This window comes from Anastrepha obliqua, chromosome 3 (genome assembly GCF_027943255.1).
Source record: "Anastrepha obliqua isolate idAnaObli1 chromosome 3, idAnaObli1_1.0, whole genome shotgun sequence".
NCBI lineage: Eukaryota > Metazoa > Arthropoda > Insecta > Diptera > Tephritidae > Anastrepha > Anastrepha obliqua.
Genome location: NC_072894.1, coordinates 127,026,625 through 127,050,854, shown reverse-complemented (window position 1 = coordinate 127,050,854; position 24,230 = coordinate 127,026,625). Strand labels below are relative to the sequence as shown.

Here is a 24,230-nt window from a genome sequence, read left to right as displayed (position 1 = left end):
AGTTACATAGCTATTAGAAAGCTAAAAGTAGATACTGAAATCGATTTTAAATCTACTATTTCTCTCGACACTGAGGAACACATAATCGCTCATATGAAGATCTGCGTCCTGCAGGGTTAATACCTTTTATTTAAAATTTAAAATAAATAAAGGTTTATTTATATTTATATTTATTATACGAAAAAATCTTCAACATGAAAGAAAAATGCATAAACAATTAACTTGAATGTATTTTTTGCATATTTTCTAAATTTACCCATATATCCTAGGAAAAAAATTATAATTTGTCGCAACCCTGCTTAAAAATTTATTCACCATACATAGCATAGTTGCATTTATTGTTACTAAAGACTAATTAAAAAATTCACAACACAACATATGGTTATGGTTATTCAACCTTTATAATGAGAATATTAAATAAAGTATAGTATTTGTATAGTCATTTAATACAAATTTACTTGGGATATATGGGAGCATTTAGACCCGAACCGAAGGCCATTCCAATAATGCATAATTTCAATGCCAAGTTCGACCTGGGTTGTACAGTTTGGATTAGTTACAATTGAACGCAATGGTCACACTGTCGTCATTTTCATTTTTATATCGTCGTCGTCGTTGTCTCGTTTTGTGAAAATGAAGCAGTGATTTTAAAGAAAAAGTAAAGTGAACGCTAATATAGTTATATTATAATTTTATTGTAGTATTTATGTATTTCGGATAGCAAAAGTTATTTAGTGATATTGAATTTGAAGTTTTAGTATTTAAAATAACCACAGTCAAATGTGAATACAACGTGAAATTTATCGTCAAAGTAGGCCAAACAACAAGACTAGCAAGCGAGCACCCGATCAAAGAAGACAAGTAGAAGTAGAAATTTTTTTGCTTTTTGCTCATTGAATTTTCCTCAGCAGCAAGTTGATGCACAGCTAAATAAAGTAAAATAAAACAAAGCAAATCAGCGCAAAGTCAAATTTAAAGCAAATTCAAAGTAAAACGAGTCGTCGAGTTTTGTATTGTAATTGTGTCGTGAAGCAAGCGAAGAATAGTGCGGAGCATGGTGGATTTAGGAAAGTGGAAGTGCTTAACCATAATGTGTAAAGTGAATTCTAATTAAAAGAAAGCAAGAAGAAAACAAAAATGATTAGACATTGACTTCAAAATAAGTCGAGTATAAAAAATGGAATGCCAAAAAATGCTTAGGACACTTTAAATTAACTTTGTCAATAAAATGGAATTTCTTTTTTTTTCTCCTATACTCCTTGCTGACACAGCAAAATTGCAGTGGGAATTTAAACTAGTGTCTGCAGCAGGCTATGATGGAGCACAAGTAAAATTAGCACTAGCAATAATTTAGAAAGAGATATTCACTGCTCGATATATTTATTAAATATCATATTTGGAAGACTTCTTTGTTCCGAAATTTCTAATTTGTGTAATATGAATTCATGTGCCTCAATAAGTATGTATGCATGTGTGCACATATATGTATACAAATTAGTGATAAAGTTAAAAATCGGTATACGCAAAATGGGCATATCATTCAGTAAATAATGTGTAAATGCTTGTTTATGCTTTGCATTGAACAGGTAATTATCTGGTTTACGGGCGACGGTCAAAATAAGCAAAAGAAAATTTGGATGTACCAATCGAGGCGTCTTGGACCCATTATTAAAATAATCCTGAAGAAAATAGTGAATAAACCATTCAAAGTTTATTAAAAAACACTTAACGCTTTGCTCTGTTCTATGACTTATTAGGGACATGAACATGAATACACTTAGTACAACCTGTGTTACTACTTACTTCGAACGGTGATGAAGTTCGGTGGTCATGGAAGAGGCGAAAGCTGTATGCACTGTGATATTAGAGCATTTTCGTGAAGTGTGAGTAGAATATCTTCAGAGCCATTCGTCTGTCAACGAGCACTCACATTATCACTGACATATGGAGATCAGAAAGAGTGAGACCACGAGGAAAACGTGTAAAGCCCACCAACTAAGGTCTATCGTCAGATATTCTTCCCTTGTAGTGAAGTTTCTGCAACTATGCTAATAGAAAATATAGAAAGTTCCCTCTTCCACGGGTCAACAATTATCAGTCAATTTTTTATATTCAAGGAAAAATAAATGTTGAGAAATATAATAACTTATGTATAAAATAAAATAAAAATAAAAAAACTTATATTTCGCTTATATAACAGTTAACATGCAGCAGAAAATATTAATATTGGGAAATAACACCTATTGGCAACGTAAAAAAAAAGTTGACCAAAAACTGTCATCATGCAACGTATAAAATAATAGTTGGGGGTAATAGTTCTTATCGGCACTCTAATAAATATCTCTCATCGTATAACTGTTATGAAAAAATAGTTACATTAAATTTCAGAATTTGGGCAACATTTTCACTTCTAACTTCGAGATAACTAATACTCTTTGGTTCATAGTTTTCGGCTCTACATTTTACTTCCCAGTGTCGTTGGTGCTCTCTTTTAGGGATGCTTTATGCGGTGATTTAGATTTATACGAGAAAAGATCATATTTTGTTATTTCCAATATTATAGAGCAGCAATCACTATGACTGGATGCCCAAAAGCGTGATTTTATATCTTACACAGACCTTCCTAACTCCGTTTCTAATTCTCGGCTAGAAAAGCGTTAGTGTCGAAATTACGTGGTTTCTATCTTTTAGCTATATCTCTTCAGAGTTGCAAAAAGGAAAAATACATATATATACATAGTTTCGGCGATAAAAATATTTTCCTTTTTTCCACAGAAACAAATAGAATTACTTTGTTACTGGTTCTGCATGCTACTTAAGAATTCCTTCCTTGGTTCAATTATTCAGAAGTTGTAAGAATAATATTTCATCCATGAATATTTGATGGATATGGTATAACATGTTTAATACTTAATTAATGCCACAAATTGTTCGCAATGATAGACAACACAACTGATACACAACATTATTGAAGTTACCATTCTAAATCCTTTTCTTTTTCAATAAATTTTTATTAGGTTCATATATAATATTATTAAGGAAAGAAAACCAGAATTTCAGCAAAACCTAATATGAGTGAACGTGATCTATATCTATTTTTAAGCACTGATGTCATTCATCCGTAATTTTTCTTCATTTTGCTTCTTGTTGTTGTAGCAGCATAAACATTCCCCCTACCTACATACGGGGAATGCTGCTGGAGTGACAGTCCTTGGCCGGATATAAATCCGGGTCGTTTCGGTAACGTAGAACCGACTGTCTACATTTTGCTAACACCTTTGGTTGTAATGCACCCTTATGACATCATTGGTACGAGGTAAATAGTGTTGACGTTAACGTGTTAAATTAAAAAAAAAAAACTAAACTGCGTACACACAAAGAGTCTCGTAGATGAAATTATTTTGGATAATGCTTTTCAAGAACTATTGTTTGCCCCTTAAATATTATTATATTTATGAGAATTTCAAAGGATTCGAAACTAATCGTTAAAAACTGTGAATAAAAAGAATCTTTCGATATTGAAAGGAAAAACTATGTAATGTACTTGCAATACGTTGCAATTTTTCCACTTAACTTATTTACCGATTTTTATGCTCCGCTCTGAGCTTCTCTTATATTGGGTTGGCAACTAAGTAATTGCGACTTTTTTTAGAAAATCAAGAACAATTGTTTCATGGAACTAAATAACTTTATTCTGTAATGTATTCCCTATGTTGATCATTGACCTTTTGCCATATTTCAGGCAGCATGATAATCCCACGTTCATAAAACTTCTGGTTTTTATTAGCAAGAAACTGAATCAGGTACTATTTGACATCATCATCATTATTGAAATGTTTACCATTCAAGGAGTTTGGAAAGATCGACACAAAAAGTAATCAGATGGTGCAAGGTCAGGAATATATGGTGGATGTGGCAAAACATTCCAACCAAGCTCCAATAATTTTTGCCGAGTAGCCACAGATATGCGTGGCCTTGCATTGTCATGATGGAATAGAATACTTTTTTCGTTTTGTCAATTCGGGCCGCTTTTCTTTAACTGCATTGTTTAACCTCGTTAGTTGTTCAATGCAGACATCAGAATTGATTGTTGTTGTAGCAGCATAATCATTCCCCATACATATATATTCCCCATATTCCCCCTGCTGAAGTGACACTCCTTGGCCGGATATAAATCCGGGACGTTCCGGTAACGTAGAACCGACTGCCGTGGAAGCGCATTCAACTCAACGCATTAACAGCTGCGAATCGCTAAAGAAACGTAATGAAAATGATCCTTTTTTTTTTAAACGACTGATAACTGTCGATGAAAAATGGATTGTTTACAACAATATCGAGCGGAAAAGTTCGTGGAGAAGGTCAGATGAACCAACTCAAACAACATCAAAAATGATATTCATCAAAAGAAGGTTTTGCTTTGCTTTGCATCGGAATTGATTGTTCGGCTTGGTGGTAAGATTTCAAAGCAATCCCACCAAACTGATAACAAAACTTTCTTCTGATGAATATCGTTTTTGATATTGTTTGAGTTGGTTCACCTGGCCTGCTCCTCGATCTTTTCCGCTCGATATTGTTGTAAACAACCCATATTTCATCGCCAGTTATCAGTCGTTTTAAAAATGAGCCTTTTCATTACGTTTCTTTAGCAATTCGCAGCTGTTAATGCGTTGCGTTAAATGCCTTTCTTTCAATTCGTGAGGAACCCATGTATCGAGTTTTTGAACATAGCCAAGTTGTTTTAAGTGATTTTCAATGCATGTATGTGATACATGAAGTTTATCTGTAATCTCACGTGTTGTAGTGTGATGATCCGAATCAATTATTGCGTTGATTAGGGCGTCATCAACTTCAACTGGACGACCAGAACGTTTTTCATCTTTGAGTGAAAAATCACCAGAACGAAATCGTACCTGGCAAACCAATTTTGACACTGCCGTTCTTTTAAGGCTTCGTCACCATAAACAGCACATAACTTTTTATGAGCTTAGGTTTTCCCTTTGCGGAAATAGAAAAGCAAAATATGACGAAAATCTTCCTTTTGATTTTCCATTTTTCAACGAACCCCAAACGAAAACTACACAATCGATCAAAAAACTTGTTTTACTGATTGGCAGCTGAATTGCCAACTATCAAATAACAAAATGTGTTTTACATTTGTACTACGTCTGCAAACCTAAAAATTCAACTGATGCCATCTATGAGTGAGATCGGCAATTACTTGGTTGCCAACCCAATAAATAGATCCCAATTTTATTTAATTCCTCTTGATGGACTTAAGTCTGTTCCTTATTTCTTCCTAAGGGTATACCTGTTTTCTCGTGTTTACACAGAATTTCTCGCTTTCTGTACAGGGCGTTTTTTTCACATGTAACTGTGAGCATATATGTATATATAATTGACACTTGCACCCATTTTGTGTGTTGGGGCAACTCCTCCTTAAATTTGTCGTCTGCGTTTTAATTTTATTCCCTAAATGGAGGAACCTACTTTGAACGGCAGATTTTTATGAGGAGCTTTTTCATGGCAGAAATACACTGGGAGGATTGCCAATTTTGAAACTAATTTTTTATAATATATTTCAGGGTCTGTTGAGCAATTATCACGATCAAACATTCCCGACGTTCCCAGGACAGTCGGTTCTACATTACCGGACCATTTTTGGCTTAAGTGTACTGTTGGATATAATAGTAGCAGCCGTTATTCACATAGTGATCAATTTCTGGAGCCATTGTGATTATTGTTAAAACTTCACCAGTGAATTTTTGGCTCTCAAATCTCCAAGACATTTCTACTTTTTCGTTAATTTGATCTTGTTAGGATGTAGGCCAAAATCTTTATGCAAAATTCGCCACGAGAAGCTCTCATATTATGTGGTATCAACTGATTTGCCGCGAAGTTCGAACATATGTAAGCTTAATTCGCAAAGTAATAATGGATGAATGAATGATTAATGCTAGTTTTAACATACATATGGACACACATGTGCATATAACAATGGCAAGTCGAAGGAAATACCTCGCATCTTTTATAAAGAGTAAAAAGTTTGTAGCTACTTATTACAAGAAATGTTTTTCATAGTTGAAAGTTTCGGATTGGCTTAAAGGCCGATGGGAGCGATAGAGTTAAAAAAGCTTAAACAACTAGCAGCAGAAATAATAAATTTGGTGTAACAAAATTATGCGAAGAAAGCGAGTGAAATTTGAGCTCTAGCTTTAAAGAGCCACAATGGAATAAAAATACTGGTTTTCAACACCCATACTAATAATAACGGGTATGGTATATTAACTGAGAGGCTTTCATTCTTCAAACACACAGTGGAATGCTGGAAGACTGAAGAAAGTGTCAAAGAGAGAGAAAAAAGAAGATAAATGCTGTAAAATTTAAAAAGAGCAAGCTACATAAGTGAACGTTGATATACATACAGACATACATTTTAAAATATACATGGAATTATCAACTTACAGCATTTTGGAAGCTTTTTTGTTTATTCTTGTTATAGTTACAAAGTTATTTTGTTTATTCTGTTTATAGTTACAACCATTACATAGGTTAGTGAAAAAGAAACTTCCTAGTAGGTGGCGCCAGAATCGAGTTATTACTAAAAGTCGTATTTATGCTCCGATTTGGCTTATATTCGAAATATATATTGAAAATATGAAGATAAATATTTTGCAATAATTTTCGTCGTGTCAGAGTAAAGTCATACTGAAAACCGCTTTTATGGCTCGGTTTTTATGATTTTCCAAACAAGCTTTTTAAATATTACCCACCAAAAAGTTTTGGAGTCAAGTTATTACTTAAAATCTTAATCTTGAATTTAATATTAGAGTTTAGTATGTTTATGTGTACTTTTAATTTCAATTTTCAAACAAAATTTGCAACTTCATCTAAGCATAGAGTTTAACACAAAATGCAAAGGTCTAAACAAAATTGACCATCGTTGATATATGTCCTTTCTTCAAAACTTAATACATTCCGCATTGAATATTAAAAATTGTGTGTATTGAATTCCATGCGATAGTTCGATCGACTTCATACATATTTTGTTTTTTTGATAACAATAAGACTCCGCGCTGGATAATGAAAATTGTGTGAATTTTATTCAAATGAAAATTAATTTTCCCACTTGTGAAAAGATGAAGTTTGAGAAAATAAAAGCAGATCAAATTGACGTGTTCATTTATGCAGAAATTTCTGATTCCGAAACAAATCCAAAGTTATACGAAATAGTGACGAAGCATAAGATTCATGAACCAAGAGCAATCAGGAATCACAGTGTGTTGGAAAACAAATGTGGTGACACAATTGTAGGTAATGATGGTTTTGCTCTGTGTCGTCGTCGCTCCACAGAAGATAGCAACAGAACAAGGTTATCGTTAAAAAGGATAGTTAAAAATAATGTAGTTGTAGTCGATAACAACTGGGCTCTGAAGCGTTCGCCTATGCTTTCCAAAACATTTAAATCACATTGCAATGTTGAGTAAAATAGATTTGTCAAGTCCATATAATATGTTTACAAAAGTAAGTGGATATGGCAGTATTTGATATCGCAATTGTAAATGCTAACGATGAAGTTTCACATTATTAGATGGGAAGTCATCTATATATGTACATACATATATATCAGTAGCAATGAGGTGGTTTGAGAAATTTAAAAAATAATATTCATTCAATATTAAAATATATTAAAATATTGAATATACCAGAGGGACCCGATGATTCCATATACTTTACCCACCGCATTAACTATGTGATTTTTCCATGTGAGAGTTCAATTAAATTTAACACCAAGGTTTCCAAGTCCAGCATAATCAATCGCAGAGCTATCTAAGGTTGCTTTGCCGAGAGCGTCCAGTGCGAAACAGTTTTTATAAATGTCAGTGCACTGGGATATACTTGGGTTGTGAATTATATCGTTATTGTAAGACCACCCAGCTCACAAAGATACGACTTGACTAGACTTAATGCTGAGGACGAGAAATTAAAAAATGCTTCAATGTTTAACATAATAAAACGTGGTCAACTGTGTCAAATGCTTTAGAATAATAAAGAAGGGTTAGAAAAGTCACAAAATCTTTACCCATCGTAAGCCTATTATCTTTAGTAACTTTTTGGAGTGCAGTGATACAACTTCTTTAGACAGTTTGGTTTTCATTCCTAGTTTGAACATTATTTCCACCTAGTGCACTTTATTTGTGGAATAAATACGTACAAAGTTGATATGGTTGCCGATATTTTGCATCGAATACGTAAACGAAAAAAAATGCTGAACTCGAATATGAGATCCTCAACAAGGCGTTAATTTTGAAAAAAGACTTATGCTTGATGTTCAGCAAGTTGTTGCACGAATTTGGAATACCAACACCAAATCGACAAGTGCATGATGCATTGAATCGAGAACGTCAATACGATCGACATGAAATGCCTTCGGAGAATCTTCTTCCTCGATGCACCGGCGAAATAGGTTAAACGTTCCTAAATTCATTGATCTTATCTTCGATTTGCGCACAAAATTAAATAGAATTAGTTGTCTCTTCCTCTGGGATTGCTGCAACATTGCTAGAAGGCAAATAATCAATTACGATTAGTGTATGATATCATACAAACAAGCATTGGGGCAATAATCAGAACCTCTTTGGAGGTACGATAGATGATGCTATTAGCCGACGATTTTTACCAAACACTGCTAGCCACAATCAATAAATGCTTATATGAAGTCATTGAATTTGTAGAGATGTCTTAAAACTCTCAAATTAAACACAATTATGCGAGTTGCTTTACAAAACGATCAAACGGCGGATGTATTTTCCCTAAATTTTTTAGACTTTGGCAACTTGACGATTTCACTTATCCTATTTCATTTCCACCTGACTTTAGTCAATCACGACGTCGAAAGAAGAATTGATAACGAAGGAGCTCTCGAATATTGGTGCTAATTACGGAAACTTTATATTTTTGATTGAGTTAGCCATTTTGGCAGCGAAGCAAAAGAACGTAGGTGACGTTCGATCGATAATCCGTTCTACCCTACCTGAACGGTCCGGATTTATATTCGGCCAAGGACTGCCACTCCAGCAGCAGACCCCATACATGTATAGGTGACGTTATGTTGCTACAGCAGACACGTCCTAGGTGATTTGAATATAAAAATTCAAAGTCAAATCTTAAACAAATTGCATTTGTATAAATCTATCGATTGTGTTATTTATCCACATGAAGCCAACGATCCAACTGAATTACTAAATCTCATATTGTTCAGCCTTGGCTCTACACTCTGCAACGGAGTCTAAGGAATGATGATGATGATTATATTGTGCAACCTGATCCAACCAAAACTATGCAATGGAACAAGACTCGTTGTTAAGAAGTTAATGAACCACGAAATTAAAGCAGCAATGATAGTATGAAAAGATAAAGGTGAACATGTTTTGATTCCGAGAGTGCCAATGATTCCAACCTATTTGGCGTTTCACTTCGCATTGAAGATTAATGAACCATAACACCAATCGTTAGAAGTTTGTGAAGTAATCCTAGAATGCCACAAAATGTATTTAAAAGTAAAAGAAGATTTGCATATAAAGTTTATAACACCAGAAAACCCAGATGTAATTTTGTTCACTTATGTATTTACTATTTTGCAAATGCAATCTTCCAGGGCGGTTCAAACATCGAAGTTCAGTTTATTAAAATCCTCATTGTTTTTTTTTTTTATTTATTATTAAAATTATACCAGTTTAGTTAACCAACTTATGCACCGAAATATAAAACGAAGCCGGTATTTTATTCTATAGTACAATATTAATACCGCAGCTTATTATTATTACTTGCACATTGTGTATTTGTACTTACATATACAAACAAATAAAGAAAAAGAAAAATATACATAACAGTTATAATAATCTCCTTTATATCTTTTAAGATTCCTTATAGAATACTATGGATCCAAATAGACATCACGAGTTCATTGGTGGCAATGAAGAAAGGCAAAGTGCAATGTATTTTAGTGGAGGGATCGAAGAAAATCGATCGAATACTCAATATTATTCGCAGGAGAGAGTAATGGTTAATAATAAGTCTAGCAGCATATGTCCAAGCATGTCAAATAATATTACGTGCAATGCATGCCCTTCAACATCCGATGGAAATTGGAGCTCAGAAAGCTCATCAAGAGTAGATTTCCAAAACACGAGTACACACCGGGAAAAAGTCAATCAAAATCCGATATATTCTCACGATGGCCGGCAATATTGCCATCCGACTAGCGGAGTGACTTACGCAACAGATGTAATACCTGTCAGCAGAAACAATGTTGGATTACAAGATAGAAATTCAGTGTCTAGTAAAAGTTGTGCCTTGGAGTCAAATTATAATTTCAAGCAACAACTTCAGCGTCAACAACCTCAAGCCCAGGCACAGCCAAATCTGATACAAATGCAAACGCAATCGAATATAAACAATATAACAAATATACCACCGCAACAATTACAACAACAACATAATGAACATCTTAGTTCAATTGGTAACTATTCTAAAGGGAGTTTATACGACGAAAAGTACCTGTCAAGACAGGTCTTGTATAAAGATGTTAAAGTCGGGTACTCTACGGTTCCTGGTCATGGGGCAGCAAACGCAATGATGTACAATGAGGTAATACAAAGCCAAAAGTCAGCTCCTGCGCCGATGGAAATAATACGTAATAACAAAGTGGACCCTAGCAATATTATAAATCCTAGCAACTCATTGGCCTTGAAGGAACAACAAGCAAGTCCCAACTATGCACGCAAATGTCCGCAAATTTTTACACATGGCGATCATGGCAATACGCACACGACGCATCAAAGCTTATATATGTCGACACCACAATTCAGTTCAGATAAGTTTACTAATATTCATGCCCAGAGAAAAATTATTCACGAGCCAGAACTCAAAATACATGGTTGTACTACTGACAGTGGTAAGGTAAACGAAATGCAAATGTCTTCTATTAGTGGTTATCCATCTCATAGTGGTGGCAGTAAATATCACCACCAACACCTGCACGAAACCTCAATGCAACAATCAGAATTAGCTTCCCACCACCAGCAGGATTCTTTACTGAATAATGTCAGCCCCTCTATTTCTCGTGGTCAAAACTACTATATGCAAGGTGCCAAGACGCAGATTAGTACAGTATCAGACATGCCTCCTATTTCCGCAAAACAGGCGCAAATTACAAACCAGTATTCGAAAAGCCCGAAAGCTTTACCATCGCATTCTCAGCTGCATTCTTTATCACATGCTCATCTCGCAGTGAAAAGTAACACCCATGATTTGTCGGACTTTAAAAATAAAGATGATATTTATAATGAACCCATGCTGCATCAGGGTAGTGGGTTGTATGTAAACCCCTACAAAACCACTTCGACGTTGGATACGTGTTGTAAAGACATCTCTGCCCCTTATGCCAATATCACCAATAACTTTAATGAAAATACCGGCCAGCACGGCTACTTCAAATATGGTAAAATGACGAAAGACACAGTTACAAAAAACAACATATGCACAGAAAATCAAAATACTCCCCCCCCTACACCGGTATATCGGTCATCTGGCTATAAGACACAGCCTTACTATTATGAAACACAGCATATTAAGTACGATAGCAATGTACATAATAACAATTTCAATATGTCACCATCTGTCGCAGCTGTAGCCTCGCCGTCACCGTCACAAACAACACCGCCATCTCACATACAAATGCATCACACAAATCTGGCACCTCAAAGCCAATCGCCAGCAAATTACTCTCAAATAATTCGTTACCCGCAGCATAATCAAATCGAAATTCATCGCAATACAGTTCGAACGCACCATGAAAGCGCAGCTATGCAGCCAACATCTAACTTCTGTGCATATGACAGGCAACCACAAAACTCAAAGGCTCTTAACTCTCACTCTGCGTCCATACAGCCTTCCCAACAAGCCCAACCAATTGATCCGCCGCTGCAACCTAAAGTAATTTCTAACCTAACGAGTCAAGCACAAAAGCAAAATGTAGTTAAGAAATCTCAAGCTCCAAAAACCAATTATAGAGAATTGATAAACCAAGTATACGCCATGAGAAATGCTACATCGGAAAAAGAATTAGACTTACAAATTATTAAGAAGGCCTTAAATTCAGCTACAGGACCAACAGGGACTCAACCTGCCGAAAAATTACCACAAAACGTGGTAGCTCCAAATAATGGTAGTTTGCCATTGCCTGTTAATTCCTCAATATCCAAGGACTATGGAATGAATGCTTTGGAAAGTGGTGTTTTAGTGGAAAACCTACCTACTCCTACGCGCAATTCGGCAAAGATTTGTATCGATGCAACCTTACCTGATATACAACGAACAATTAAGGTAGAGGCACCGTTAAGTTCATCACCTCTGGATTTATCAATGCGCACGGTTAAGACGAAAGCTGATTCCACTGAATACAGTTACCATCAAGCACTTTTGAAAAATCCTCCAATAGATTATAAGCATTCCCTACCAAGGGTAGATTTTACACCAAATTTTTCCCTTCATTCTGATAAAAGGGCTGGAGTACACAAAATCATAATGAACCAGCAAAGTCAGCATTTGCAAACTTCAGCAGAAGTGCCCAAACCAATATTGATGACAGGTTCCAAGGGTATTTTAGCACATCCTCAATCAACACAGCACAGAGTTTGTACGGTCACCCAACGCAGCGGTCTGGCTCCCATAGCTGATATAAAGCCAAATTCTATGGTTTTAAAAGCAACAGATGAAAGTGTAAAGATGTGCCAGATTCGACCTAGCGTCGTAGAAACTAATCCATTCGCTACAATAAAGTCAATAAAAACCGAACCAAGTTCAATAATCAGCAGAACTGTCCCTACAACAGTGGAACATCTTAACCAAACTACTAATTTAATGCCGTTGCCGAAACCCCTACATTCAAATGATAATGCGGTTGCTCGTGCACCAGCGTATTGTGGCAGCGTTATAAAAACCGCTGATCAAATTTCACTGGTAGATACTGATTCCCCATCCAATACATTTAGCAGCACTCCAAATGCAAATGAACACCGAAACCCTAATTATCTAGGTCGCAAGCGACATCTTCAAGAATACTCAAATTCACAGCGTAATGAGCCAATAGTCAAACAACAGCGATATCAGGAACGAGATGGGTCATCAAAAGCTGAATTGATAACTATGACCACCACATCATCGACGGTTATAGCATTAAATGAACAAGCAATCGATGAGAGCAGAGAACGAGAGCGAAATGTGAGAACCGTTGAAAAATCCATACAAGCCGAAATAACTCCCTGTTGTCAACGGGAAAGCTCCATAATTATTAATAACAATGTACCTATCTGTAAAATAGAACCAATAACGCCGACTATAGATACACCTTCACCTACGATTTTACATCCGGTTCAAATGGTTCCAATTAAAACGGAAACACATTCAGTTATAGCCGCTCGCATTAGAACGAAAGCGGAGCTGAAAGGTTTTACTTTTAATACACCCGTAGATATAGTAAATACCGTTAAAGAACCTATACAAATAAAAGAGGAACCAAGCACTTGTCAGACCCCTAAACCAGAGTTGCCGTCCATTCCGGGGCTAGACGAAGAATACGATTCGAGTAGTCTTTTAGATTTTAGTTGGAATAATAAATGTACTGACTTTATGGAACAGTTACTTACAAGTTCACAAAATAAGTATTCCAAGCGCCGATTTGGGAATATTAATAACGACGCAAGTGAAGAATGTCAAATTGCTTCAAATGGCATCTCAAGAATGATTGCTTCAGATGGGTCAGTGGAACAGAACACGTCAAATGTAGAATCGGTAGAAAGTAGCAATTCGTGTGATATAATGGATTCAATGATTGATAGTGTCTTAAAGACTGAACGTACAACAGGCAAGTCTCCGGAAGGCCATTCATCGCAGTCAACAATGATCATCATCCAGAAAAAAATAAGCAAACAAGATCGGGGAAAAATTAGGTTGCAGCAGGAAAAGCGAATCGCTGCTCGTTTGCAAATGGATAGTAGTTCTGAGAGTGATGATGAAATTCATAAAAGAAAGAAGGACCGATCGAAGAAGCCTGTAAAGAAAGCCAAGTTGCGACAAAATACTCATATTGACATAAATCAATTCTCGGATTGTGGCTCCGATTCTTCTGATACTAGTGATGGAAGAAATTCTCTAACAAAAGTTTCTTTACAAACGACTGATCAAAATGACAAAAATTCCCATTCGGCAACGAAACAAAACGTCAAGAGTTCGGAGGAAACAACACTCAAAGCAGAATTCAAGGATAAGTGCCAAAGCAATGCGATGAAAAATAATCGTTTAATATCTAGTAAACCGAAAACGTCCGAGAATGACGATTCACAAAAATTGTCTTCGAAAAGGAGTGAAGGGAGAGAAACGCAGAAAACGAATGAAGAAAAAGAGACAAAACAAGATAAGGTGGTAAAATCAGCACAAACCAATTCCGCAAATAAAGAAGAAATCGCGAAAGGTGCAAAGAAACCCAAAGTGCATTTAAAAGTAGGTTTAAATACAATGACCCGTTCTAAGAGAAAGCGGGAAATGGAGCTACAATTGGCGAATAGCAAAGTGTTGCGTAATGATAAAATCATCCGTAATTCTACAACTAAAATAAAATCAATCAAACGAAAATATGTTCGCAAGTTTGTCAACAATCAGAGCTCTGTATCCGCCGTCTGTAAAGAACTATCGAACAAAGAGTCTGATCGTGAGCCTTCAATGCGCTTGCGTTCTAGAAATGAGAAGAATGTGAAAAGTGGGAAAACTGAAAAGGTACCTGGTTCGACTAGTAAAAAACTTAATAAGGCAACGATAGCAGTTAGTGATAGTCAAAATGGAAGACCCAAGGGCAAAGAACGCCAAAACGATTTGTTTTTAGAAGTTTACCGTTATAAGCGTTCGTTGAAAATTCCCCCAAATTTAATTACAATAGAGCATCCACACAATCTTAAAATGGCTGCATCATTGCCAGATCTGGAGCGCGAACACGATCCTTCACTAACCAGCACTAACAGAAGTGCCAAATTTGCGAAGTCGATCGAAAGGTTACTTCAAAAGTCAACACCGAATATCAGTGAGAAATCACTATTGACCTCTAAAACCCAACAAGAGGAACAATTGCATGAGGAAAGGCGTTCAATAATTGATGTGCTGCATTCACGTGTTATAAAAACAAATGCCACCACCTGTACAAAGCCGAAGTATAAAAAGAGTGCAAACAATTACGGCATTTCTAGCCAAATTCATAGCGATGTTTCACACAGTGCAGAATCAAGTTCAGTCACAGAAATGCTTTCCCTTCCAGTAAAAAAGGAGCACGACGAAGAATCTAGTGATGGAAAGAAGCGACACTTCAGTATTTTTGAGACAACCGTTTTAAAAACCAAAACACGAACAGAATCAAAAATGCAACAACGCAAAGAAATTATACGAGAGATTTTTGTTGGTGACGATAGGCCAGCATCTGCCCCACCAGAAATTATATCTCAAATGTCGGATGGTAATGATAAAATGACATTCGAACAAAAATATGAACAATTTTTGCAACATTATATTGTTATTAATGACGACAAATTACGCAAGAATGGCAAAACTAGCACCCTCTCCTCACATTCGGTTTCGGGTTCGGTTTCAGCATCAACTTCAACTGCGAATCATCTAAAGGAAGACGTCAAGGATGAAGAGGACACATTGCCAAGTACTGGTGTAGCAGATGCATATGATAAATCACTAGACACAAATATTGTTAGCAAAGCAAGTATAGAAGGTGATAGTGCCACGTCTAGTTTTAGAAGACGGCGGCCTGCAAAGTATCTACGTCGAAAAGGAAGCTCTGGATTCGATTACATACGCAAAAAGAAGAAACCAAATCCGACCTCTTCCGTGAACCTTAATTCCACACAAAGTCCGCAAATACTGGCCAAAGTTGAAAGGAAAACAGAGGATGAAAATTATGAAAAAAAGGTAAAGACCGAGAATGATGTACGTCGTGAAGTACGTAAATGGGTGCTTAATAAGAGCGTTGGCCAAAGCACAATGCACAAAGCCGCACGTCTGGGATACATAGATGTTGTTGTTTACTGCTTGGATCGCATGGGGATGAATCCAGATCAGAAAGATAATGCTGGCTATACACCGCTACACGAAGCCTGTACAAAGGGTTGGCTTGAAATTGCTAGGATTCTTTTACAGTATGGAGCAAATCATTCTGAAGCGGCGCATTCGGGCATTCGACCGTTACATGAGGCAAGTGAAAACGACCACGAGGAGATTGTGCGTTTGCTGCTTTCTTATGGCGCTGACCCTTTACTCGCTACATATTCAGGTTCGCTAAAATGCAACTTTTTTAATTTTTGTTTAGATACTAAAATTTGTATTATGTTTCGGAAACAGGCCAAACCCCTTTAATGCTTGCTTCAAGCACTGCAATGCGAGACTATCTCAACAATCACTTGAGTGATGTGCAGAACGTTGGATCCGACAAAAAGCCCTGGAAATTTAGAGGACCGTGGGAGATTTTAGGTCAGTATAATAATTTCGGGATAAAAACGTTTTGAAGGTAACAATATTGAAGGAAGTATTATTTTACAATATTATGTCCGTATGTTTTAAATGTTAAAGCCTCTAACCCATTTACGATTTTTACGGAACGAAAAAAGAAAGCCTATGTATAGTCTTAAAACCAGACTCGCATATTTCTGATGCGGACTGTCATTTGGGTTAACTCCCGAAACCCGATTCCTAAGTTTGTTTTTGATGACTCAAACTCTACCGCACTTGAATTGAATACATGCAACCGATGATGCTATCCTAAAACGCACAATGAGTGGGCCACACGGTTTTTGGCTGGGCGGCTCCCACAATTCTCTGTTGCCCGCATACCGCACCCTCTCCCTTTTACTTGAGATTCTACGAATACATACTTGTTTTCTTTTTTGTCGATGGTGTGTCGAAATATCAAATCAGTCAAGTCAAATTTATTATATACATATATTTTTATTTTGCGCCCAATAACGTTTTTGTTTTGTTTTTGTTTTTCAAAATATTCTCTTGAAAGTCAATACACTTCTGCATTCGCTTGAACCAATTTTGAAAGCTATTATTTTACCATTTAGAAGTGGATACCTGACAAACCAACTGTTTGAAAGCTTCAACAACTTCTGCAGTATTGACCTCGCATATTATTTTTGATGTTCTGAAACAGAAAAAAATCATTAAATGCGAAATCAAAGTCAATCAATCAGGCGGAAGACCCCTTAATTCGAACGGAATTGTGTGATCCAGTGAAAGACGATTCGCCTTCTGCCAAAAGTTCTGGCAAACAAATGCTGTGTGCCCCTTAAAATTGGCAATTTTTAATTTTTCTAGTGGTATAGTCGTGACATGGTCAGATTTTCGGAAAACAGAGCCGACCATTTGCTTTGAGGTGCTTCTTCCGCGAACAATTTTTGTTGGATTAAGCTCGTCTTAGAACACCCGTACGGTCGATTGCTATTTTATCACCTGTTTGCCAAGATTCGTCACCTGTTACGATGTCATAGACGTGCTTTGCACAAGTGCGTTGCATTTTTTCAACATTTCTCTACACCAATCGACACGAGTCCTGTTTTGGGTCATTCTCAAATCACGAAGTATCCAACGACAAGGAAATGTTTATGCAATATTGAAAGTATGTTGGTCCCACTATTGCCCAAGGATGCCTCTATCACGCGATATGTCACATGCCGATCTAACTGTAGACACTGACGCACACCATCGATTTTTCCTGGAACAACAACTGTTTTTGGACGGCCTTCACGAAGTTCATTCTGCAATTATGGGTGGTCACTTCAACGCAAAACGTCACAGTAAGTTGATCAAGGCCCCGGTATCGTTAATCCACTTCGAAAATCGTAATCGGTGATCGTACGAAAATTTTCAGGAGTTAATTCCATATTTTAGGCGAGAAGAATTTTTCAACTCACCAAAAAAAGAACAAAAAAAGCTCGTAAATGAAAATGTTATATATACGAATACTAAACTTTTCGATAAAACTATCGAATTGCAGTTCATCACATGTAGTGTTGCAAAGACGCAAAATATAAAACGCAACCCTCTATACGCTACAAGTATTCCCACTCTTAGCCGTAACCATTTTCCGACATATGACCTTATAAATTACAGTTTTGCCCAATCTTCTTCTAGGGATTAACATATATTGCAACACTATAATTTCTCGCCGTTTTTCATTGCATTTGATTTATCATATTTGCGAAGGATTCACGTTCTTCATGCAACCTTCTTTGGCACTCACTAATAATTCTACAATTGAAGCGGAGCCGCAAATAACGTTGTAAATGCCAAAATCGTTTTTTTACAGGAAAGAAAAAAACGTTTTTGGAGGCTTTGTGATTGTTTTTTGTTCCTGTATTTTTGGCTTGTCCAAAACAATGACATTAATAACTTATACGAAAAAAAAATTTGGGAATTTTAATTTCGAATTACAAGTAAGCGGTCATTTAAAAAATTTTTTCAGTGGAAAAACGTTTCATATCCCAAGCGCGACAGCAGTTATGCACAGTATCTATACTGATGGCTTTTAAAACGTTGTTCCATTGAGCAATACGGTTTGTAGGAACTCATTTAAAATGTAACTATCGCAAAAAAAAAAATTTTGTTTTTAATAAAGAGTATATTACAGTTTATTTATTTAATACAAAACGTTACTTCGGCAACAAAACGAAAATGTGTTCAGAAATGAAATTATTCCAAAAACTGTGAATATAGCTTTGAGCTCTTTTACACAATATCTTTCTTTTTTGTTTGCTTCTTTTTAAATATTAATTTCCGAATGTTTTCACGGTCACTTTTACATAAATAGGGCGAAAAACCATCGTGTAAGTGTGCTCTTTCAAGTAAAAGGTTTATATAGGTACTATCTTTATTTACTGCAGATCGAACTTCGGTAATTTTGCATTTAGGATCCTTATATAAATTTTGTTTGAGAGCGTCAAAACTTTTAAAATCATTTAGATCCATTTGATGTACATTAAATGGATTCGACTGTCTCGTAGATGCAATTAATAGAGAAACATCTTCGGGAATAAAAAGTTGGGAAGTTTTCTTCTTTTTTTCAATAAGTGCAAAATCTCGATCACATGAAAGAAAGCAGTGTCCAGAAGTCAAAAATTTTTGATTGATTTCAGAAAAATACTTCGTAAGAAGACTGTTACATAAGGCCAGTTGTTGTTCTGTCCAACACATTTATCGGACCATATTATTAATTCCCTTATTTCTCCCTTTTTAAGTACATCATAGTTACATGAAATATGTTTCAAAATACATGAGGCGATTTCCGCAGCTCCTCATTTTGCAACCATTTCATGCCATGTGTACATATCGACCTTGTTATGTGGAAGGGTATGCACAGCGAAGTTATAATTAGAGTATTGACGCTAATAAAAAAAAAGAGGTCTGTAAAGTCGGTTTACTGACGATAGTTTAACGTGACAACGTCATAAGAAAATACTGATGTAATGGTTGCAATTTTCAAAACAAAATTTTAACTTTATTTGTTTGATAGATATTTTGTATGGATATAGAGGAGGAGGTAAATGGAATCGCAATGGAATAGGTCAAGTTACACAAACGTGAAAAATGACGAAACATTTATCAAATTCATGAAAGATATGTTCAATTTCGATTGTGCATCAGACGTTAATAAGTCAACAACACTAGGAGGCAACATCATCGATTTCCCTTTTTCAAGACACATTACACACGAAACACCACCTTTCATTTCCTACTTTTCCGCGATGCATCGTCCTATTCTCAACAGAGAAATGGTTCATTACCATGCACACAGGAAGAAGGCATATGCAAATACAAATATGTGAATTTGTATACATTTGCGCATATACATACATATATATGTATATGCTCACTCAAGGAGAAGAGAGCCAGATGTCGAACGTTGCCGAATGCGGGGGCTGATTGTGCTCTTTGTCGTTCGTTCCGAGCTTTTGCTTGCAGTTCAAGCAAGATAACGATGAATGAGCAAGATAACGACGACTGAGCAAGAAGCGTGCAGCCGGCTAAATTGAATTATAAGACGTTATCACGTCAAAAATATTAGAATGAGTAAGATTTAGCGTAAAAATGACTTGCTGTAAATCGACACAAATAACAACGATACTATCGCAATTACTGGCTGCGTTCGAATCATCTCTAAGTTGAGCGTAACCTTTTTCGGCCTTTTCATGATGTGCTTTGGCATATTTTTCTGTATCATAAAATTTTTCGTTGTTTGCAGCTGCAACCATTTGAATAAAGAGCTTATCACACACTTTACAAGTATCATTTCTTGGAAAACCAAATCGTAACTTGTGCTCCGTATTAAAAATATACCGTCTGTTTTTTCTTGTATATAATCTTATGGGGACGATTTTCATGTTTTCCGCGTTGATCGTGAATATTAGTTCCATGTTCTAGTTTCTCAACCAGCATTTGTATTATCTTAGTGTTAAAAAATATTGAGCTAAAAAACACACAATTTCTATAACTTGCTTAAAATTAGTTGGTTAACTTTCATCTGCTCTTTGCGTAGAAAACGACGGAAAAGCAATACATTATTTTCCTATATCTACTCAAAGTACTGGCTTCCAAGATATGCGTCGAAAATGGCTTATGAAGGTAAGCAAAGCAAGTTTGTTCAAAGAGCGAATGCAGGTTAAATTCTTTCTCTTTTCACTCTCTTTCCGAATAATCAAAACTCGCTGGAAATTTACTGTTTCATTAGTGAGTTAGAGAAAACACACACGAGTTCTTTTTTCTCTTTGCTTTAACAAATCTTACCTGAAATGTATGGCAATTCATTTTTTTGCACAATCTCTCTTTTCTACCGAACTGGCTCTGCAAAAAGTAGTTTACGGTGACGGTACGATATGAAATTGTGTTTTTAACTCTTCTTCTTCGAGGCTCACTCAATTCGATCAAAGACGATAAAAAAACAGTTTGTTCATTATAATTTTTTTCATACAATTTGACAAAATAGTCCTTTATTTGACTAACACTAAATTTTTCGCAATTGAAATAGCAACGACCATCACAAACCTACATAAAAACAATAAATAAAATAAAATTACAGCAAGTACACTTAAGACGTTTTTCCACATTACTTGTTCTGGGATGTTTTTTGAGGGGTACTTTTGTTTTTCCTGGTTATATATGCATTTCCACTATTTCTAAGCTTTTTGTTTTTATTATCACTCCACTTTTCAAAATGACATGTTCTTTTTGTACCTCTGTTACACTTATCAATTACCTTCGTCAATTGCGATCGTATCATTTTGCGTGTAACTTACAACGTTCTTCCACGGACTGACTTCTTCTAATTGCTTTTTAATTGCCTTATGGTCCGAAATTTTAACTTATTTGATGCTTTAGAGATGCAAGAGAGTAATAGTAACTGAAATCTGCAAAAGGACACGTTTTGCAAAAAATGGCTTTTAAAACGTTATTCGCGGCTCCGCTTCAATTTTTAAGCTCCATTTTTTGCAAACGAAAAGTCACGATGGACACGAGCTAAAGTTGAAAAAGAAAATGGTAAGAACTGAAGTAAGCTAAGAGCGATTGTACGTAAGCAATAGTGCATTTGTGCCATGAAAAGCCTCCCATAAAACGTGGCTTATGAAATAAATAGAATTTAACATTAATTCATTCAATAGACGCTTTTTTGAATGTGTTAATGGGCTTGTTCGAGACTTGTAATAAAACCGGAAATAATGTAGCACTTATAAACATTTCCAACCCTGTTTCAGGGGGATAATTTTCTGACGTTTGGAACTTATTTTGAAAAGATAAATGATGAAAATAAAAATAATTGTATTTCCTATAAATATTTTCTTTAATAATTTAGACATTGACGGAAATTTACTATTGAAAATGGCAAAGAAAATAATGGGGGGGAACAAAATTATGACTTTGCGCGCAAAAATTGTCGTAATTTTTACAGTTAGACAGAATTTCCCATCTAACGTGATATCTTAGAAAACGTGTTATGATTGGATCATAATCCAGCAGATATGATTGCAACTCGAACAAGTTCATTGTTTCATTTTAAGTAACCATAAAATAGTAAAAGCGTGCAAACTTCCCCATGTAGAATAGATATTGACTATAAAAACTAATTGGGAAAAAGCTTGGACTACTAGAACAATATATCCTGAATCCATTTTACGAACTTAGTTTGGAGAAAATAAAGCAAGAAAAAATCAGTTTTACCTAATCAAAAGTATTTGCATGGATAGCCAACTGGTTTGCTCGTGACTACCATTGGGTAGAGCCCGGGCTTGAAACCCACTGTGGGCATAAAACACCAAAATGACAGGAAAAGTTTTTTTCTAATAACGGTCGCCCCTCTGCAGACAATGGCAGGCCTCCGAGTATATTTTTGCCATGAAAAAGCTCCTCATAAAAAAAACCATCTGCCGTTCGGATTCGGCTTAAAATTGTAGGCCCCTCCATTTGTGGAACAACATCAGTAAGTACGCCACAAATAGGAGAGAAGCTCGGCTAAACATCCAAAAAGGATGAACGCGCCAATTATATACATATATATGGCGTCAATGGTGGCTTAGCTTGAATATTGCAATAAACCGATTGTTAAGCGCGCTGTATGGCAAATTGGAACCAAATGTCATCGATGTGTAACGGCATCTCCTCCGATGATGCTCTATGAATTTCGCGAACAGATTTATTTATCTATTCTTATTTATTTATTTATTTTTTTTTTTTTTTTCAAAGTAAATTTCCACAATTTGGAAGCGTTGTTGTGGCGTTAAAAGATTCGTGATGACTCGTCAAACCATACTGAACAGAAATGTCAACAAAGTCGAACCATAGTTTAGATATCGGTAGTTCTCTCTTTTCTAATCATTTCATTCTTCTCATTGCAGATTCATCAATATATGGTTATGATATATTCGGAGGAGCACCGAATTTTACATGTGATATGAGCAGAGCTCTTAGAAAAAGTTCAGTATCTAATTTGATAACGAACAAAAAACAATTAAATACGTATGTAGAGGCGGGCAGTAACCGTAAGACTATGATGGAAAATTGTGCAGTCGTGCTTGACAATATTGATCGATTTAACTCCGTTCGATTGCACAATGACAACAAGCCAGAAATTTTGGTAGAAAATTCGGATAGCGAAGGGGAAATGTTTGAATTTGAAGAAGCTGATATTTTACTACCACCCTTATATTTACTCAAAGATGAAGGAACTGACAAATGGGTTCTGTTGAGTGATTTGTGCAATTTGCTTAAGGTCAAATCTAAAGATACTCTTTTGAATAAGGTAAATAAAATAAAATTTTGGTAAATTGGCTTATATTATGACAATGACCAATTTCTGATTTAACGTTTTAGATATATCCACCTTCTTCATCAGCATCTCCCGCACACAAAAGTCTGATGAGGGAACTTAAGATGTCAGATTTCTTGGAGAGGGCAACGTGTTTGCAACTTCTATGCGCTGGAGAAAAAATCAATATTTGCGCTTCAAAGGTTGTTTTAATTAAATACAACGATAGCGTTCGCAATTTATTAGGTGTAAAAACAATATTGATGAAATTTTAAAAAAAGTTAAATAAATTATGTGTAAAGAACGTGATACTAAGGTGCTATACGGAAAAGATTTTGAATGAAGTGTAGATAACCTGGATATTTATGTAAATATGTTTTAATATAAAAAGAGGATAATCAAAAAATATATGATTATGAAGATTGTAAAGATTATGGCGAAAGCAAAAGAAAAGCATAAGATTGTAAATGTATTTTTAAGAAATAGGCTACAAAGAATTTTGTTTATGACCAACAATTAATTATAAAAGTGCATAATATTTTCATAATATAAAAGAGATGCCGTTTTAATACAGTGTGTATAATAATTTTTATTAAAAGTAACAGTTTCAGTTTAAATACAAATTAAGCAAATATTGTTTTATTTGTTGAATATTGTTTCATTTGTCGATGAAAACCAACAACATACTCACCAGAAATTTAAGGGGTTATACGCAGTTATGAAGCAAATAAAAGACGGGTTGTCAAGGATTTATCCTGAAGAAACTTCAGAATATTTTAATTTGAAAATTTTTGGCGGTTATAAAAGCATCCTTCAAGAACGTAAC

At 35.5% G+C, this 24,230-nt stretch overlaps 2 protein-coding genes across 2 annotated transcripts in view; one reads left to right on the top strand and one right to left on the bottom strand.

Annotated features, from left to right (window-relative positions):
- The window catches only part of LOC129241785 (catalase), an 82,214-nt gene extending 60,814 nt beyond the window's left edge, over positions 1 to 21,400 (bottom strand). The window contains exon 1 of the mRNA XM_054878295.1: positions 21,362 to 21,400. Within this exon, the coding sequence (XP_054734270.1) occupies positions 21,362 to 21,385 (24 nt within the window). The 5' untranslated portion in view covers positions 21,386 to 21,400. The remainder of the gene's footprint in view (positions 1 to 21,361) is intronic.
- Positions 584 to 23,958, top strand: LOC129241784 (uncharacterized). The gene is made up of 5 exons (XM_054878293.1): positions 584 to 658; positions 9,920 to 16,384; positions 16,453 to 16,581; positions 22,995 to 23,398; positions 23,470 to 23,958. The coding sequence occupies exons 2-5, from the start codon at positions 9,937 to 9,939 to the stop codon at positions 23,677 to 23,679; spliced, it is 7,191 nt and encodes a 2,396-aa protein (XP_054734268.1). The 5' UTR covers positions 584 to 658; positions 9,920 to 9,936; the 3' UTR covers positions 23,680 to 23,958.
- Positions 23,959 to 24,230: the final 272 nt, after the last annotated feature.

Excerpts from the sequence above, each read along its gene's own strand:
- LOC129241784 (XM_054878293.1), top strand. The coding sequence starts at position 9,937 with ATGGATCCAAATAGACATCACGAGTTCATTGGTGGCAATGAAGAAAGG. Across the intron at positions 16,582-22,994 it reads AGGACCGTGGGAGATTTTAG|ATTCATCAATATATGGTTAT; the intron begins GTCAGTATAATA and ends TTCTCATTGCAG. Across the intron at positions 23,399-23,469 it reads AAGATACTCTTTTGAATAAG|ATATATCCACCTTCTTCATC; the intron begins GTAAATAAAATA and ends TTAACGTTTTAG.